We start from the raw sequence: 18,784 nt of genomic DNA on the forward strand, positions 1-18,784 counted from the left end.
TCTAGAACTACATGAGCACTTTATGCTTCTACAAAGTTTATTTCTCACATAAAAAAAAAAGAGATCACTGGGCACAATTCTTGCTCAACAAATGCTTACTTGCAGGTGAAATTTTAATGGGGTCCATCTTAGTGCTCAAAGAAGGAACAAGCGCTGTCTGATTGCCAAAACCTATAGATGACACCAACGGAACGCTGCTAATAGCAGCACAGTATTTATGCAGAGATATATTTATGCAGCATTTTAGTTTCCTTTCTCAAAAAAAGGAAGTTTAATTAGGAACACGCAGAAAATCATTAACTTCAGTAAAAGAAGTCCTCTGGCACTTTGAGCACATAGGAGTGCCCTCCTGAAACCACAGCACAAATCCGGGGCTGGGGTCAATCTTTTCCTGCCTTTTCTGCAACAAGATGTGCTGCTCATTTTTACATAAGTTGCTTCATTCTGCAGTTGCTTGGCTGCCCCATCTGCAAAATGAGGATAATTAGAATCACGTAGCTGAAGAAAGCATGCTGCCACTCTTGGAGGTTTTTGCTGTGGTTGGGATCTTCAGCTTGCACTTGCTAAAGAAACTGAAAAGATTTATTACCAAAGTGATTACAGTGTTGATACATTTGTGATGAATTCCCTGCAGGCAGGAAATACATTAGAGGCCAAATTTATTTCCCATTTGTACTTGTAACAAATTTCCTGTAACTCCACTGATGCAAACAAAGTTACTCCAAATGAGCGTGTGGCAGAATCTGGCTCCATAGCAACTAAGTTTAGACACACATGTGTAATAACAGAGAGGTATCATTTGCATTACAAGCATCTTCAAGTATTGCCAGTTCCTTTTCCTGACATTGCAGAGGAAATGTGCTACTTGGGGAGGCTGCCATACCTTTCTGTTGGAGCCAGAGAATAAGGAGCTGTTCATGGGGACTAAGTAAGAGGAGGATGGCTTTTCTCAAGTGAGGAGATTGATTGTCCTGGACCTTTTCATGATGGCATCACCTCTCTGGGGAACCCCAAGATGCAGAGCAGGGATGGAAATTTTTGCCGTCCCATGGAAGGGAAGACAATCCTCCAGGTACAGGGGACTTTTATGTACAAATGAAAGCAGCCAGTTGGATAGTGATACAAATGATCAGCAGCAAGACAGACAAGCATAAAACAGGCACTGAGCCTACACTTCTCAAAATATAAAGTGTGTGCAATGGTGCCAGGCACAGAAAACACACGGTATGGTTACTGCCTGCCTGAGTGATGCGTGAAGATACAGTTGTCTTTAAAAGTGCTAGTACAGCAGGCTCAGTGCATACTGATGATTCAATCTCTGAAATAATTTGAAATGGCAGTCACGTTCCTGAAGGCGCACAAAGTCCTTATCTTCCTTTTCAAGTAAAGAAGCTACTGCACCACGAGGAGAATATAGGGAGAATGCCTGAAGGCCTTATAGCAATGCATATCCATGAAAGGCTCCTCTTTGCTAACTGTCCTCCAGATAAACATATTCCCTGTGGTTCTGCCAAGGGTCTTTGGTGGTAGTTGATAGGGAAGAAAATAAGCGTAACTATGAGGCAGAAGTTGTCTTGCAGCATCTGCTACACCTTTGCAAAGGATGTCAGCTACAAAAGAAATCTGGCAACTCAAACCTTTGTCTGACGTACAGACTAAGCAAAGAAAGCTGTCCATCGTACGCCCACTGTCTCACTCTAGTCTATGACTACATCCTGGCTTTTTTATATGGCTCTAAGCACCAGGTGGCAAAATTAGTCAGTATTAATCTGAAATGAAATGTTGTCAATCGATTTAGAAAGAGAACCTCTCAAACAGTTCCAGTCAGTTTCATTAAAAGGAAATAAACAGCAAAGGAAACCCTTACCTGCTTCTATACAACCTCTGGTCTCTATGATAAACCATCAAAACAATTTAGATTTTGCCTTGAGCAATTACAGAAAGAAGAATCTAAACTAAGGAAGGAAAAGCCCAACTAGGTCAACAAAGTCCCTGGTGGGTGGTGATATGGTATCAGAGAGCTGATGCACACAGCAGGCATGGACATGCTTGAAAAGATTCAATTCTGCAGCACTGGGAAAGGTTGCTCTGCTTCTGTGTCTATGTAAGGTAGGTAGTAAACTGTATTTGAACTGGTGGAAAACAATATGACCCACATTTCAAAGCTAGAATCTAGCGGGTTATTATTATTTATGATTCATAAAGCTTGTGCAGTGCACCAAAAGAAAGGAAGCCATGCTTTCAGCTCAGAGGACCCTCCAATACAAATCTTGGGAGCAAAACTGCTGGGCACCAGAGCTAACTGCAAGGGCTTTTAAAAATTATAATTACAGCGTAATGAAAATCAGACTTCTCCTTTCAGTCAGAAAACTTAGATCTACTCCCCTACCTTCATACCAGGAGGTTTTTGCGCTGGGAGAATGCAACAGCTGCATTCTCCATGAACCAAAATCACAGCCCCTCATTTTTCACTTTTCTTGCAGATTTTAGTTCCTTCCCCCCATCACCTTGGGCATTTTTGCATTTTCTTACTTTCTTCTCCACAGACAAATTGCTACAAATTTTCTTTTTCTTTTCCCTTTAGTTTTTCAAGATCACTTTTTTTTTTCCTTCTTCATGATCTTTCCATGGAATCTCATATTCACATTTTACCCCATACTGTTCTTTCATTTTCTGTTTGGATTTCTTCTTCTCCTTCTATGCCACCTCTTGCTTGTCCCCATCTGCTTCTCCTCTTTCCATTCCTTTCAGCCAACCATTTTCCTTTTCTCTCACTGATCTCATTCTCCCAGCCAGCTCTCACATCTCCCCATGGATCCCCCAGACCTGTTTGCTCTCCCTTCAGGAACAAAGTCCTGCATCCACCCCTCAGGTGAACTCCTTATCTACACCTCCGAGTTCCTCCACTTTCCCTGGTCTATCTTACCCCTCTGCCGTCGCTCACATCCCTTGCCTTGTTCTGGACGTAGCCTACAGCTTTCTACATCAAACCACAGTTCCTCAAGCCAGGCCTCCCACTCGTTATGCCCAGAGCTTCGGGGCATTCCGGGCAGCCTTCCCGAGATCTCCCGGCCCCTTTAAAGGTCCCGGCAGCCACCGGAGGTCCCACGGTTCCCGAGAGGCTGAGAAGCCCACCCTGCTGCTGGGCTCGCAATGGCCATCCTGGCCATACAGCTCCAGCTGCCCCCCAGTGCGTGCCTGCGGGGCCACCAGGGGCGAACACAAATGCCTGGAAGAGGTTCTCGAAGGGGGTACAGCCCGAGGCTGCATCCCCGTCCCTCCCGTGGTGTCAGCGCTCTCCAGAACCACTGCTCCCTCCTTCTTTCCCTCCCGTCGGTTCCCACCGGCAGGTGCTGCTCTGAGGCTCGGGACCCGCTCCCGGCGCCCTGGGCTCCGACGGCACGCGGGGGAGGAAAGAGCCGGGGCCGCGTTCGAGCAGATCGGGCATCGCCCGTCAGCCCGTCCGTCCCCCCCGCGGCGCGAACCCCGCGCCCCGACCCCGTCCGGCGGCGTTACCTTCCACTTTGGTGAGGGTGAGCACGGGGCTGTTGCAGGCGCTGAGGGGGGCCACCCTGGCCGAGTGTTTCTTCATGGCGAGCCCGTCGCCGGCGGCAGCTCCCCGCCGCCCCGCGCCTACATCCTGGCGCCGCCGGAGCCCTCCTGGGCGGCGCTCCCGGCACGGCCCCGCGGCTGCCCGCCGGCTCCCGGCCCGCCGCCCTCTGCCGCAGCACCGGGCGGCGGCGGCAGCGGGGGCTGGGGCTCGCCCGCCCGCCCGCCGCCGCTCGGGGCTGCTGCAAACCACACGTCACGGCGCGGCGCGCTCCCCCCGGCGCTCCCGGGGCCGCCCCCGGGTCGAGGGGGAGCGCGGGGGCAGAGGCGAGGGGCGCGGCGGAGCCCCCGGCGGGGCGCGGCGGAGTCCGGGCGCACTGCGGCTGTGGACAGCGGTCCCGCAGCGGCCCGGCCCCGCGCCGCCCGGGGAGTGCCGCGGGAGCGAGCCGCCGGCTTCGGGGCTCCGCTCAGCCTACCTCCGGAGAAACCTCCAAACCGCTTTTATTTGCCCGTATTTCATCCCTCCCGCATCTTCCTTCAAAACCAAGTCCGGTCCCTATCCTATGCCGATTTCCACCATCCTTTTCACTGCTGTTTCTGTTGGAGGAGCGAGCTCGAAATTAATCACAGCATCAAGATGAGATAGCACCGCTGATTTATCAATAATATTCCCACACTTATAGCAGCACACTCTGCAGCCCTCTTAGCACAGCGTAATAACTTCCTCTGGAGGCATTAAAAATGCTTCAGTACCTACACACAAATTAAATAAAATAGGAGATTTCACAACTGGATGGTGCTCAGGTGTAGCAGGCTGTTATTGTGATGTTGTTTGTTTCTTCACCAGAAATTATTTTAAGACCCTCTCAGTCATGTTATACTACCAATTTGTGGTAGATTTCCCCTTCTGAAAGCGTAGCTAGCATTAATTAGCAGGACTTAATGTAAGTGGATCCAGGAGAGTACACAATCTAATGAACGAATATGAAACATATAAAACAATCATTCAGCTCTAAGCCAACCGTCAGATTTTGCAAGATGCCGAGCACTGTTGACTCCTAGGGAGTTCTGCTATGGATATGAAAACACTCAGCACATCTGCCAGTTTCCAATATGAGATGTATCAGCAGACCAAGATGCAAATACTCAACAGTTCTCAAGACTTGGTCAAATTAAAATGTGCGTGCTTTGCAAACAAGACCGGGCAGCCATCAATACTCCGCAAACATTCCAAAGTATTTGTTAATTATACAAATATTTGCTCCAGAAATGCAGCCCTGGCAGGCTGGTTAGCAAACGGTGGGAAAACACCACCGTCCTCCTGCAGGCTTAGCTCTATTTAAGATCTATAGCTTTCTTCGGGGATCACAACCAGGTTGTTGGTCTGCAGAAGTCTCATCTGTTGACCTGCAGGCAGACAGGGCCAAGGGGTTGCGTTATACTTCCTGTGCTTCCTTGAACATCAGCCTTTGGCATGAACTTTACCAGAACATCAATAGGTTCCTTCCACAGGATTCTTTTGGAAAAGTTAAAGACCACAAAAGCCCAGCTCAGTCAAATGAAAGGCTGGATTTCAGGGTTGTTTCCAGGCTGTCTTAGTAGGATTATCTGATCCGTGGAGTTTCCTATGAATTTGGAATTTCCTATGTTACAGATCAGAGCCATACTGGAAACTGTGGGTTCATCTTGTTTCACTGGGCTGTTTGTTTTATCTAAGAGCCTGAATGGTTTCTGATCTTTGAAAGAAGTTACATAAAGAGAGGCAAATCTCACCTTGCATGGTTCTGGGCATAAAATATACCACAGCCACAGAGTTGAGGCAACTCCCTAAGGCTCAGCTAACCAAGTGAAACCAGAGAGCAGCAGAGCTCAGGTAAACCGGGCTCACTTCTGCCCCAAGCTTAGCTACCAGCTCACCTGAACCTGGGCAAAGCAGGCAGGAAACCATCGCATCAGTATTTCACAGCCAAATTTCAGGTAAGTGGCTGTGCAAGGCACAGGAAAATCAGACTTCTCCACTGCCTGTAACATACCATCACTGGGACATTTAAAAAGTTAATTTATTTGAAAGTCTTCTTTGTTGCTGGGCACTTACACTCTTTCACTTCTGCAAGTTTTATGCTTTCATTTTTCATTGGTAAGACATGATAAGTACATAATTTCACTTGGAGGATGGCACTGTTCACATAATAATTCACCTGTTTTTTGTCATGATTTTTATTCTTTTTTTTTTTGATAGCACATTACTCTAACTCAGTTGTTTGCATTTACTATTTGTAGGGCTGTTAACAAGTTTGAAGTTTGCAATGCTCTACTTATGGCTAAAATCCAAATGTTATAGACTTTATGACAACAACTGTCTCCTGTGGCAGCCTGGAGCTCCACTGGCTTAGGTCATGCTGGTGTCTACCATACACTATTGGTAGACACTGTGGGCCAGTCAAGAAGTATCTTAGCCTCTCATACTGCTGTTGCTGTCCTCATTCTCCTCCTTTCCCAACAACCTGCATAACTACAGCACTCAGGATTCTTCTCCTCAATGTTTAACTTCGTCTTCCCAGAGAAGCTTTCAAAGGCACCATGAACAAGAAGCACTCAGCTAGCACTGGATTTAGATTGGGAATAGGACATTTAACTGCTTTGCTGGCTTTTGGACTTCATTTGCCCAATGTGTGTCAGGTGTAGCTTGTTAGGGCTCATGTAGGTTGATAGGGCTGTGCTTGACTCTGATCTCACAGCATTTTACTTCCATCTGACTCTGATTACTCTTGTCGCCCTTGCAGGTGTAAATGAAACCAGAGATCCAAGCTAGGCCCCTGCTTTTCTCTGTGTGTAAAAACATCAGCCACATACCACAGTTTATTTAATAAAGAATAGTGTGCCTAAGGACTGTATTCCAAGGGCCCTAGAAGTGAGAGCTGTGCTTGGCAGCATGCTTGCTACTTTCTGTAACTCAGACCATGGTGCAACCTCCCCACCTCCCTGTGCCTTAACACGTTTGCTGCTAGATTGCATTTAATTTAATTTGTAGTAGGCATCTTACAGTATAAGCAATGCAAAGCTGATGTACTTGGTAACTTCAAGTTGAGTTTGTGGCTTTTGATTTCCCTACAACATCCCTCTAGTGTTCAAGAGACAACGGAGCAGAATCTGGTGAACTTTTGGGCTGCAGACAGCTTACAAATTTGGAGAAGAAAATCTCAGAGCTTAAAAACTAGAGAAAGCAGACCTTTGCTTCTGATACGGAGCAAGGACACTTCATGTGAATCTAGCAAGGTCAGAAGAAAAATCTGGGATGGGCTAGTTGGAATTTGCTCAGGCAGACTTCTGTGTGAAGAAGGCTTATGGAGCTGCTTGTGTTGCTGTCAGTTACCCTTAAGTTTAGATTAAGAATGATGTTCAGTTATTTTCTTTAAAAGATAAACATGTAAATGAAGATGCTAACAAGTTGTCATGCTGCCTTTAAGTTTGTGGATTTTAACTTCTTTTTGGCATAGAAAAGTACGTTTGAGACAAAAATGAATTCTCTTAGTTATGTCTGCTATAATCTTTGACTTTAATCCTATTAACAAATGTGATTAACCAACATGAAAAAGGTGTACAGTTGGTATTTTTCCAGTTCAGACATTTTCCTATTTAGTGTACTCATTAAGAGGACATTTATTAACTTAAGTGCTTGCCTTACCATAGAGGGCAATCACTGTTGTGCTTAGCAACCCTAAAGGAAATGGAGTGAGGACTTGTACTTGTGTAGCCAATTTCATAACAGGCTCCAGCTCATGCCGAAAGGAATCAATCTGCCAGGAGCCAAATATGTGCTTGAATATTAGCTAGAAACCTAAACTGCCCACAGTCTGTCCAGCAACAGACCATCCTTTCCTCTAATTTATTTGAAGTGATTTGTTGAATATTCTCCACAAACAATTATTAGCCTGTTTGTGAGGAGCTAGGTTTATTTGAATGCATTGTTAGTTTTTTCTGGCTACTGCCTAACAACTTTCTAATCTGTTTCATTTTCCAACTAAAAAACATGTCAAACACGCTTTTCCAACACAAATAATAGCTATTTTGGAAATGACATTTGCTGTCCTGCTCTCACGTTGAAATATGCATTCACAGTGTGCTGTCTGGTGACCAGCCACCAGTGTTGTTTGCATGCTGTCTGTATTTACAGCCATCATCCACTCAAAACAAATTCACGTTCTTGTCGTTGACATACACTTTATGTTCGTCGTTGACTACACTTCTTTTTTTTAAGTTCACATACACTTCTTTCTCCATAATATACACCTAGATGTAAGGATGATGTTTTCCAAATATTCCCTGTTCCTAAACAGAGCAGTTGTTCAGGTATGATGCCTTGAATTCGTAGAACAAGACAAGAGGAAAGAAAGAATAAAGCCTGGCTAGAGGTGTTCACCAGGCCTCACTGAACAGAGACTGCTGTAGTCATTGCTATTCCTGAGTGCTTTTTCTTCAAATTTGATCAGACAAACAGCACTACAGATAGCAGTCAAATCAGAGTTGTTCTTAGATGCTGCAGATTGTACATGTGCCCATACAGCCTGCAGTTCTTAGACGTGGATGTGAAGTCCTGGTGAGAATATCTTCCTTGTGTTTATTTTAACCTTCTGTTTATAACTGCTGTAAGCACTACAAGAGGAGACAGCGTTGATTAATTTTATTTCCAAATCTCTTAAAATATTAACTGTTTCCAACGCTTACTGAGAAACTCTCCAGGATTTGTGTACAAGAAGGGCCACAAGATTCCCACCCAGCTCCTTCAGCTGATGGGCTCCGCACTTTTGCCTCTGTACAGGTGCAGCTTAGCTAGAATGCCCCCTTTTGGACCAGGTGGTTCAGAAACAGCCCGTCATATGGCAACTGATTTGTTTTGCAAATCCATATAGTACCTGCAATGTTTGCCTTTAAAAGCAGTGACCTATAATTTATACAGTGATCAGACTATTTACATATACAGGGTGTTAGTTGTGGGAACATGGGAGAAACTAGAGGGGAGTCAAACAGTAAAATATTTCAAATGCCTGTTTATCTTCTTAAAGTGTGTCATTCTCTGAAAACAACAGCAGGCTCTAACAGTTTTGTCTGGTAGAAGCTGCTCTTCACTGCTGCTCCTGACAATTCCACCAACCCTTCTCCTTCCACCTCTTGTCACTTTTTGGCCATTTCAAATGTTGATTCTCAAAGCTAGTGGTTCCCTGTGTAGTTTTGTCTGGGGACAAGAAAGAAATGATCTCATATCTTAATAGTGTGGCATTTTTTCTAATGAGTCTCCTGGGCTTATCAGACAATTACTTTTTTCCCAGCCATATCTGATGCTGCCTTACTATGAGACCTTCATAACCCCAAATCATACAAAATAAATCATTATAACATCAATATCAACACAGTTCAGTAACAACGATTTTTTAGCCTCCTCATTATCTAAGATACATGCAGCATTACAAATAACTGAGCATCGCCTCTGCATTCCTCACTACCATCTAACTCCTCACCAGCTGTCTGTGTAAAGCACTGGATGTGAAGTGCATTTAAATGCAGTTGTGCATAATTTCTACCATTAGAAACAGTTATAAGCTGTGCTAAACCTTGACTGCCATAACATCCCAGATTAGGAGGTGTTGGCTCCTCTAGTAAAAATGCACAGGCCAGGAGACAATGTTTGGCTATGCCTCACGCTTCTAGCATTGTAAAAAAATAAACTAAAAAATTGGAATTTGGAATATATGAAAATAGAATTTAAAAATCCATTGGAAAAAGCTTGGGAAAAAAAAAAGAAAGAAGTTCAATGAGTGAGGCACACTTTTGTCCTCAAAGAAAAGTTTAAGAACAGATGGAGCATATGCTTCCTGTCTCAAACACAAACAGAGACCATGAGACCTGAAGGCAGAATCACATCTGTTTCTTCTTCTCACCTGAATACTTACAGAACCTTGCACTGCCTTCCCAAGTAGTGTTAGGCAGAAAAAGAACAAAAAATCAGATGAAAAGTGGTCATCCAAAGATAATTCAGAGAAAGCCTTTCTGAGCAAATGTATTCTGTATTCTGACTCACCTACGTTATGGACAGTGCTCTGGAGTGAAATTCACAGACTCTGTGTTAAATGTAAGTTTTACTACTAGCTCCTGGAAACAAAGGTTAGGTACTGTGTAAGCACTCCCAGCGGTCTTTGGACTGGAGGGAGTTTCAGCCTACAGAAATAAATTGCCAGCTGTTTGCTAGGCAAAAAATTGCTGCCACTGTAAAATCTAAATATGCCTAAGAGCCAACAGGTCCTTTGTTGCCCTTTTAGCAGAAAAATGGATTTTAAAAACCTTAAGACTTTCCACCTCCTTCCTCCACATACTCTGTGCTTCCTCTTTCTTGTGATTTTTTTATTTAACTTTGTAACTTTCTTTCCTTTGCCTTTCCCTCTTCTCTCTCACGCCTTTTCTTTGTCAAATTTCTCCCAGAGCTAGTACAAACAAAGCCTGTAATGTGAACTGAATGCTGCATCCACTTATAATGCTACACAGACAATCAGATAAAAACATTCAACTGTGGGGTTTTTTTTGTTTTCTATTTTATTGTTCATTTCCATCCCTTAACAGCTAGAACTGGGATTGCTTTGGAGGTATCTTAGACCTCACAATTTATTGCTTCAAAGTAAATGTGCTGAAGCTGTCCAGAAGCTGTGCACCTCTACAGCTTTCCAGTTCTCATACTATTTGCCCTCTGATTTTGAGTTTCTGCCTAGGCATGCTATCAGTGCTGTGTCTAGAAGAATTTAAGACAAGGTTGAAAAATAAAGCCATAGACTCTTCCCAGATTTTCTGTCTGTCCTTGCAGGGCTCCAAGAAAGATTTTGCAGAGCAGCAAGTCACCTTTGTGGAAGCAACAAGTTAATTTTCCTGTGGCTTCTAACTGATATTTTAAGTTAGCTGGGCTGATTGCCCTCAGAGAGACCAATCATTTTGGCACATTGAGTACCTGATTCAAGTGTAGATTTTATTTAAACGACATTATACAAGATGAACCTTTTAGCACCAAGTGCTTTGTAATTACGTCCTTTCTACCCTGCAGTCATAATCACTCCAGTTTCCCACTCCTGGAGAGGCTACATGCTTTCTCCTGAGCCCACTGGCTGCTTCTGTCTCTCTGGGAGAACTTCTCTTCCTTCTTTCAACCACTGCTAAGGAAGACGTGGATACAGTTGGGCCCCAAATACAATATGAGAAAGTGACACAAGCCTGTTTCATTCTGGGAAATGGGAAAGAATGCTGGAGTGGGAATACAGAAAAGGTAGATGTTAAGAGCAGCAGTATCAGGATTCTCCTACTCCGTTTCAATCTCTGCCACTACCATAACACAGAGTGTGAGTTACATTTCTGTCACAAGTTGCTCACGAGTATCCTGGGATAGAATTTAGCTACTTCCTTAAAGTGTTTTTGAGATCTTATGATAAGAAGTTCTAAGCCAAGCATTACTGTTATTAAACTATCAGAGCACACATAACAACGTTAGTATATAGCGTTTATAATTTATCACTTTTTTCTTAATAAAGAGAATGAATTTATTAGTAGTGCAGAGGATGAATCTGCTGTTATTGCAGTTTATCACCAGTTCAAGAATAATTAAAATCTTCAAGTTGTACACTAAATTTGAGTTTTTGAAAGGATGCCAAAAACAGCATTTTGTAAATCAAAATTCTAGGTATTCAGAAACTGATTCATAATCTTTGTAAATGGCATAATTTTTACCTTGTATGTGCACTGCTGCTTGATACACGGTCAGATTAACACAGGTATATTGCCTCCTATGCATGAGAAACACCACTGAGAAAGTTTAAGTCCTCTAGGCTACTTCAGGGCCATGAGAGCTTTGAATAGATAGTGGGGTTCAAGATAGCAAATGAGCTACTTGCTTCAGGTTGAAGCTGGGTCTAGAAGTTTAGGAGGGCTGCTCTGTCCCTTTGGAAGGAAGGTTCTTTATAAAATGATGATGGATACAGCCAGATTTATAACAGCATTAAAAGTGGATTAATTACTAATGACACAAATTTCAGTGCAGCCACATCAGATAAATGCATAAGCAGCAAAGAGTATTGTCTAGCCAAAATAATCTTGTGTTCTTGCTCATCTTACATGGAACTGGACCTAGAATGTAATATTATGTTTGCAGTAATCCTCAAAAAAGTCATGAGACTGAGAAAAAATGGAGTATATACCAATAAAAGTACTTTGAACAAACGAGGCAGGCTTGCAACATTAAATCTTTTTAGATTATTTAGTTCAAAACAAAAATATTGGTTGGACGGTTGGACTAGATGATCTTATAGATCGTTTCCAACCTTGTGATTCTATGATTCTATGATTAGGGAATTCTTAAATTCTTGAAACTGGAATTTGAGACTGGGAGCATCAGCTTCTCTCTAAAAAATGTCATACCCACTGACAAAATGTTGATGAGATGGTAATGGGATGCAAATGTAGGGAAACCACAGCCTGACGCCTGTGAAGGAGATCAGAAATGGACCAGGCGAAAGAATGTTCATTTCCCTCTGTCACTCCAGAGCTGCTCTCTATTTTCAGTTGGGACTGCGCTATGGCACACAAATTTACAACATTTATCTGATTCTCCACCCAGCCACCAGCACAAGGTATTTGTGGTGCTTGTGGAGGTACTGTATGATGCACAACTTTTATCCTTTATCAGCTTGATTCCTGCCAGCCTTTAAAAGTTTGCAATTTACATATTGCTGCAAAAAGCCGATTTCCACAATCTTCCTAGGGACACAAATGTCCCGCTGGTGGATAATATCTTTTTTTCTCTTGTGGTGGGAGAAGAAAGCAAGTATAATGTTTCCTTGATGTCTTTTGCTAGCCAGTAATTGCTAAATCTGTGCAGATTTTGTTAAAGCAAGCATGACTTTTTTTAAAATGCTGGAGTAGAAATTTAAAATTTAGTGCTTAGGCAACAACGGCTGCAAGCATTGAAGAGGTATCATTCTATGCCATAAGCCTTCTATTTTACACAATAACAAGATAGCTCTTTATAAAAACCTCAACTTCTAGACTGGATTTAGTTAATACTTTTAGGGAATGAATCTGGATCATTAATTAACAGTACTAAGGATATCTGTAATAAGATTATGCACATGGTTCTGCATTCCCACCACTCACTTGATTTTCTTTTGAACTAATGGGAATTTTGCCATTGGCTTCAATGCACTCAACACTGGAACTGTCACTTTTGATAAAACAGTAATAATGAAACAGCTAAAGAAAAAACTAAAAAGTAGACAAAATTATTAGCTGGTAGATGAGAAGGATGAGGGTCAGTATGTGCTATGAGATCATAGGAAAGGTAAAAGAGGGCAGAAGTAGAAATTACAAAGATAGACTGGACTACCAAAGACAAGATAAGGTAAAGGCAGGTGGGCAACAGTTCAGATAAGCATTAGAAAAAAATACCAAGCAGTTTGGATTCAGAAATGAGAAGAACACTAATACTAATAAGATCTAATTCAGAACAAAAAGAAAACCAAAGCACCTGCTCATTGTGAAGAAAGACTATGCGAGCTTAGAATAGAGCAAGGGAATTCAGAATTCATCCTGTTGCTTTCAGCTGGAGAAAATTATGAGCTATCAAAGCACAGATTTCTATTACATAGAGACCTGCTGTCCTATAAAGCGTAGTTTACTATTAACATATACCCTTGTGCAAAGAGACTTCCAACCTGCTCTTCGGAGAACAAAAATCCAGCTGATTTGTACCCTTCATAAAGCAAATAAACCTGCCTGATATGGCCACAGATCTGTTTGCTGGATGACACATCAGATAGTGGGAAGGAGACAGGCCACTTCCACATCTGCTTTCAGTCTCATTTACAGTAGTATGAGAGATGCTCTGATCTTTGCAAAGAACTGGACAGATGCCTGACTGATGGAAGGGCAAGGAACCTGAGAAAGAAGGCGATGTGCCTATCCATCTCCCTCTAGATGGCATGAATGTGCATTAGGAAGGCTCTCGCCTCTGCAGTGATGGCAGAATCATTCCTCTGAGATCTGGAGCAATGAAACCTTCCCCTAGGGGTAGATGTGCTTTTCTTTGCTCTCCCCCTCCCTGCAGATTCAGGTCTCGATCCCAGGTTAAATTTCCACTGAACTGTGAAGCAGCAGGAAAGCAGATTTATTACCCTGCATATTATTTCCAACAGTGTTCCCTCAAGTGTATATAAAACATTACTGTAATTCCATCCTAGGGTTCTGTTGATATTAACAAATCACTTGATTTTTGCTGTAAGTAATTAAAATTACAAGTACTTTTTATTGTAGTAAAAGGCAGGAGGCAAATGTAGCTAGGGTCTTCTTATTCAGATACGATAATAATTCAGGCAGCAGTATATATTTCCTCAACTGCTTTTCTTTCCTACAACAGTTTGAAGCTTTCAGCAATGCAACATACAATTCCTCAAAGGTTTGAAACATAAATCTAGGTCCCATAGCATCTCATGTAAATAAACAGCACAAATATCAAGCCTTTTTTTTTTTCCTTTCTGATTAACTAGGTATAAAATACCTTGCATATATGCAAAATGTTAAATAAACTAAGCATTGCTGCTGGAGACTGAAAGGTTTAGATGGAGTCAGGCTCTCTGACTCTTTCAGACATTTCCAGGAGTAAGCCAGCATTCCACCAGCAGTAAATACAAGAATCACTGCTTGGTCAATCTTTTCTCCTGAAATAGCATTTTTCCAGGATCAACTTTGAAGAGAAGATTAAAACAACAACAATAAGTGTAAAGAAGGGAAAAATCAGTAAGCAAATGCATTCCCAGAAGACTAGGAGGTTATAAGGACTCTCAGGCCTATTTACTGAAGCCTCTAATCACCACATATGGCACAGCTACTGCATTCAAGGGAACTTTATGAACGCTACTAAAAAAAAATATATAGACTCCCCAGGGCAAAAGATTACATGTGGGAATTGATAAGGTTTTTCTTGGTCTCATCTTTCCATCAAAAAGCTTATCTTGTGCTCCTTTCCAGATTGTTTGCATGAACAACGAAGGTTACAAAAACAGAAATGACTGAGACAGATGAAAGACTCAAAACACAGCTTTAAATCTACAAGGAGCTAATGCCATTGCATGACTAAGCTTGAGATAAGCTCTTGACAGTCAAGCAGGGGAAAGATGCTTGGTTTTGTTAACCAGGAACTCAGAATAGGTTTTGTCATTCTAACATTTAAGAGCTACTCATATAAAAGCCCTGTAAAATAAGGTCATTGAAGACACAGCTGTGGGAGATGTTTTTTGAATGATACTTTTGTGTGTGACAAAGGGTATCAGCTGAAGATAACTATTCAAAGGTAGATGACAGGCAGAAGAATACAGAACTTATTAGTGCAATATTAAGACTTTAGAAAGGGAGGATTAACTTGATGAATTCTCAGAGTGCAAACTAGTTCATCTAAGTCTGCAGGAGCTCATCCCAAAAGATATTTACAGACAGCTCGCATCCATTTCATTACTTAAAGACTATAAATAATTACTTGAAAATTAGTTTAAAAGATATTTTAAACTTTTGTTGTCCAGACAGGACTGAGATGTGGATCCCATAGGCCAGTCTTCTTCCCTTAAGTGCGAAAGTACTACAGAGAAACCTTCCCAACTACAACTCTTAACACATTTACATGAAATGCTATCCTTAATTTCTGTATTTCAGTATATATAAAACAGAAATAATAATATTCTTGCTTCATCTAAGTTAATGTTATATATTTTAAAAAGTTCTGTCCCTATCTCCCTCCTCTGGCAGCATATAATATGTATAGAGATAAGAAAATAAGCTGTTTGCACTTAATTCAATCTACACCACCTACATTAAACTTCACCCAATTTAACTGCCAGTTAATGTCTTAATGCTGTCTAAATCCTAAGCAGTAGGAGGATTATTGGTTTAAGTCCTTTTGCTTATAAAGCAGCCTTCTTTATCTTGCAGAGGATCATACACCTGCTCCAGCAGATATTTCTCAGTGAAGACAACACCTAGACAATAACATGTTATCTGATCATCGTAAATGCATTAACATTGAGCCAACAGATACTTTTTTTTTTTTTATATCTCATTTCCTTCTTATCTCCTCCATGATTTCTCAAACACAACTTTGTCATATTTTATTGCTAGCCAGGAAGAATCTATTTCAGGATTCACCTTTAAACAATAGTGTCATCCGCCTATCACATTCTCTAATCATTAAATGCTCCCAGAATTAGCAGTCAATAGTATGCAGTCACTGAAAAAGACTTGACTTTGGTGTGGATATTGCATTTACACTTATCAATTCTTTCTGGGATCATTGTAAGCAAAGTGGGAAAAAAAAAAAAAAAAAAAAAAAAAAAAAAAAAAAACACCCAAGAAAACTATTAACTTAAAATGTAACATACCTTCCTGCATTACCCTTCTCTGGACATGCTTCAGGGCCTCAATGTCTTTCTTGCAGTGAGGGGCCCAAAACTATACACAGTACTTGAGGTGCAGCCTCACCAGAGCTGAGTACAGAGGGACAATTATTTCTCTGCTTCTGCTGGTAATGCTATTTCTGACACAGACCAGGATGCCATTGGCCTTCATGGCCACCCAGGCACAATGTTGACTCATGTTCAGCTGAGCATCAACCAACATCCCCAGGTGTTTCTTCCACACAGTCTTCCAGCCACTCTGCCTCAAGCCTGTAGCATTGCCTGGGGTTGTTGTGGTCAAAGTTTGGGATGTGGCACTTGGTCTTGTAGAACTTCATCCCACTGGCCTTGGACCGGCAATCCAGCCTGCCTAGATATTAAACTTGGGGTGAAAGTTGCTGATCACTTAGATACTAACATTCTGATATTCTCCTGTCTGTCTCTATACCGTACACAAACATTTACTCTCTTTAAAAAAGAGACATGGTACTTGTAAAAGTACCAAAAGTACCAAAAGTACCAAAAGTACCAAACACAAGTTCTTCGCAACTCTACTGTGATTAGACTTCCAAATACTTACCAGTTTGCTATTAATAGAAAGGAATGTGAGTTGATCTGCTGCTGGAATTGGACCATGACAAAGAAGAAACAAGCTGATTTATAAAATGTTAATGACTACAAAAATTCCATAATTAGAACCCTTGCTACTCATGCTGCAGATAGTACAGATGGATGAAAGGAACAGAGACAATTCTCCAGGCTTCTAGGAAAAAATTTTGCTGCCCAGCACTAAGGAAAATTATGAGAATCCAGAGCCTAAATTAGAGAGGAGCTGAAAAAGGAGGAGTCAAAATACACCTGGATGTGAAAGATAAAATAACTGTGGGTAAGACATAACATAAAAGGCTGCACCAGAATGGCTTATTATCTATCTCAGTGAAATGTTGTGTTTTTCAGTTTCTTTTCAAACTTTCCCTCCTCAGCACACATTGCAATGTGAAGGAGACCCCAGAATTTGCCATGGATCCCAAGAATGAATTGAACTGAGCCTTAAACTCACAAGAAACAAAGTGAGGATAACACAGAATCATTTATATTATAATCACATAAATTAGCACACTGTAGGTCATCCACTTTTATCTCCTGTGTCAGTAATGTGCCCTGATTACCTATGACAACCGTGTTGTTAACAAACTGGATGTTCACCAGCTGAACCCAGGGCAGTGACAATCGAACTACTGCTTTCAAATGTTACTTCTTTTTGATATATACATAGGTCACTCTGAAAGTAATGTTTCCTATTTATTTTCAGGGAAACTACAACTGATACAAAGAGCAGAATAACACTATTTGATAGAGCAAATTCTCAGCTACAAAACACTATTCTTCAGCACAGTCACCACTAGTAGCTATGCATTTTTGCCAGTGATGAACAAGAGCCTGCATGCTGCGCTTATAAAGATCTGCACCAGCAGAGGTGACCCACTGTCAGCGCTGCCTGATCACCATCTCATCATGCCAACATCCACTGTTTGATCTCCAGAAACACTCAGCATGTCAATGAGTGTCATTTTTTTTAGCATAGAGCAATTCAGTGACACACCTTTGCTTCATATGCACTTCCACATCAGACCGGATGCCCCTCTACTGCCATCTGTCACACAGCAACAAAATATAACAGAACACTGGTGGGAAGGTTCAGCCTCTACTGCCATACCACCACCATCAGTTTCTGACAGAGGCATTACTTTTGGAGAAGCCCTCCTAATAAACTAAGAGTTTATTGTTACAGGGAATTATGCTACTGAACTATGAAACCAGGAAGATTCAGTGAGATGTTTCTTTAAATTTCGTGGTCTGACAATATTTGTCCTGCCTATAACTGACAAAAGTAGGGAAAGAAAAGAAGGAACTAAAAAATACTAACCCACTTTCTAATGCTTTAATCCCATATTCCTGACAGTCAACAATGTATCTTATATGTGTATTTGCAAGATGAAAACACTGTACAGGTAATGCCTTTCATAATATGTAAATTGAATTTTCTTCCAAAAATGTTCACATTACAAATCATTATGTCTCTGGGATAGAAAGAGACCGCAATGTGATCAGCAATTGTAATATGGCTGTTATAGCCTGTGAGAAGAGGCTTTGCACAGACCAACCTAGACAGGCCTGAACAATCCTACAACATAGGCTACATTGATATTTATGTCTCGATAACATTAGCAGCCAAGCCAGGCAAATACATTTCCCTAAATTGGTAATTAAGAAAGTGGAGGTCCTAGAATTGCTCTGACATATCATTTTTACACTTTGTTATCCTGACAACGCCTCAAGTATGAGAGAGAATCTTCAGCATAGAGATTTGCGTGTATAGAGCCCACAGCAGTCTACAAGGCAGCACCCTTGATCTGATTAGCCTTTGCTATCGAAAGAGATGTCTCATAAATAAAGGTTTAGATGAAAGCTTGCTAATATTTATCTTTAGTTTAATCTTCTTCCTTGTAACTGTTTTCAAGTTTCTGATCAAGAATGTAGCCTATTGCTTTGTTTAACAATATTTATTTTCGTTTATTTTATGCTGTTAAATCTCATGAGACAAATATGTTACTTTCTCCAATCCAAAGGATTCAGAAAAAGCAGTAGTGCAGCTGAACTATGGAAGCTAAGACATGGCTCCATCTTCTCAACAACAGCAAATGAGGAAAGTGCTCAGTGATGTGAACGAACTGATGCATGTAGAAAATGATGGAAATAGATTATAA

General features: G+C 41.6%; 1 protein-coding gene across 2 annotated transcripts in view; it reads right to left on the minus strand.

The window, feature by feature from the left end:
- Positions 1 to 18,784, minus strand: part of SLC35F3 (solute carrier family 35 member F3) — a gene marked incomplete at both ends in the record, with an annotated part of 146,569 nt that overhangs the window by 45,659 nt on the left and 82,126 nt on the right. The window contains one exon of one of the 2 annotated variants that reach the window (XM_079532860.1): positions 3,517 to 3,592. The exons of the other annotated variant lie outside the window; for it this stretch is intronic. Within the exon in view, the coding sequence (XP_079388986.1) occupies positions 3,517 to 3,592 (76 nt within the window). Of the gene's footprint in view, positions 1 to 3,516; positions 3,593 to 18,784 lie in introns of those variants that run through there. 2 annotated transcript variants of the gene reach the window in all.

This window comes from Tetrao urogallus, assembly GCF_951394365.1.
Source record: "Tetrao urogallus genome assembly, chromosome: 2".
Classification (NCBI taxonomy): domain Eukaryota; kingdom Metazoa; phylum Chordata; class Aves; order Galliformes; family Phasianidae; genus Tetrao; species Tetrao urogallus.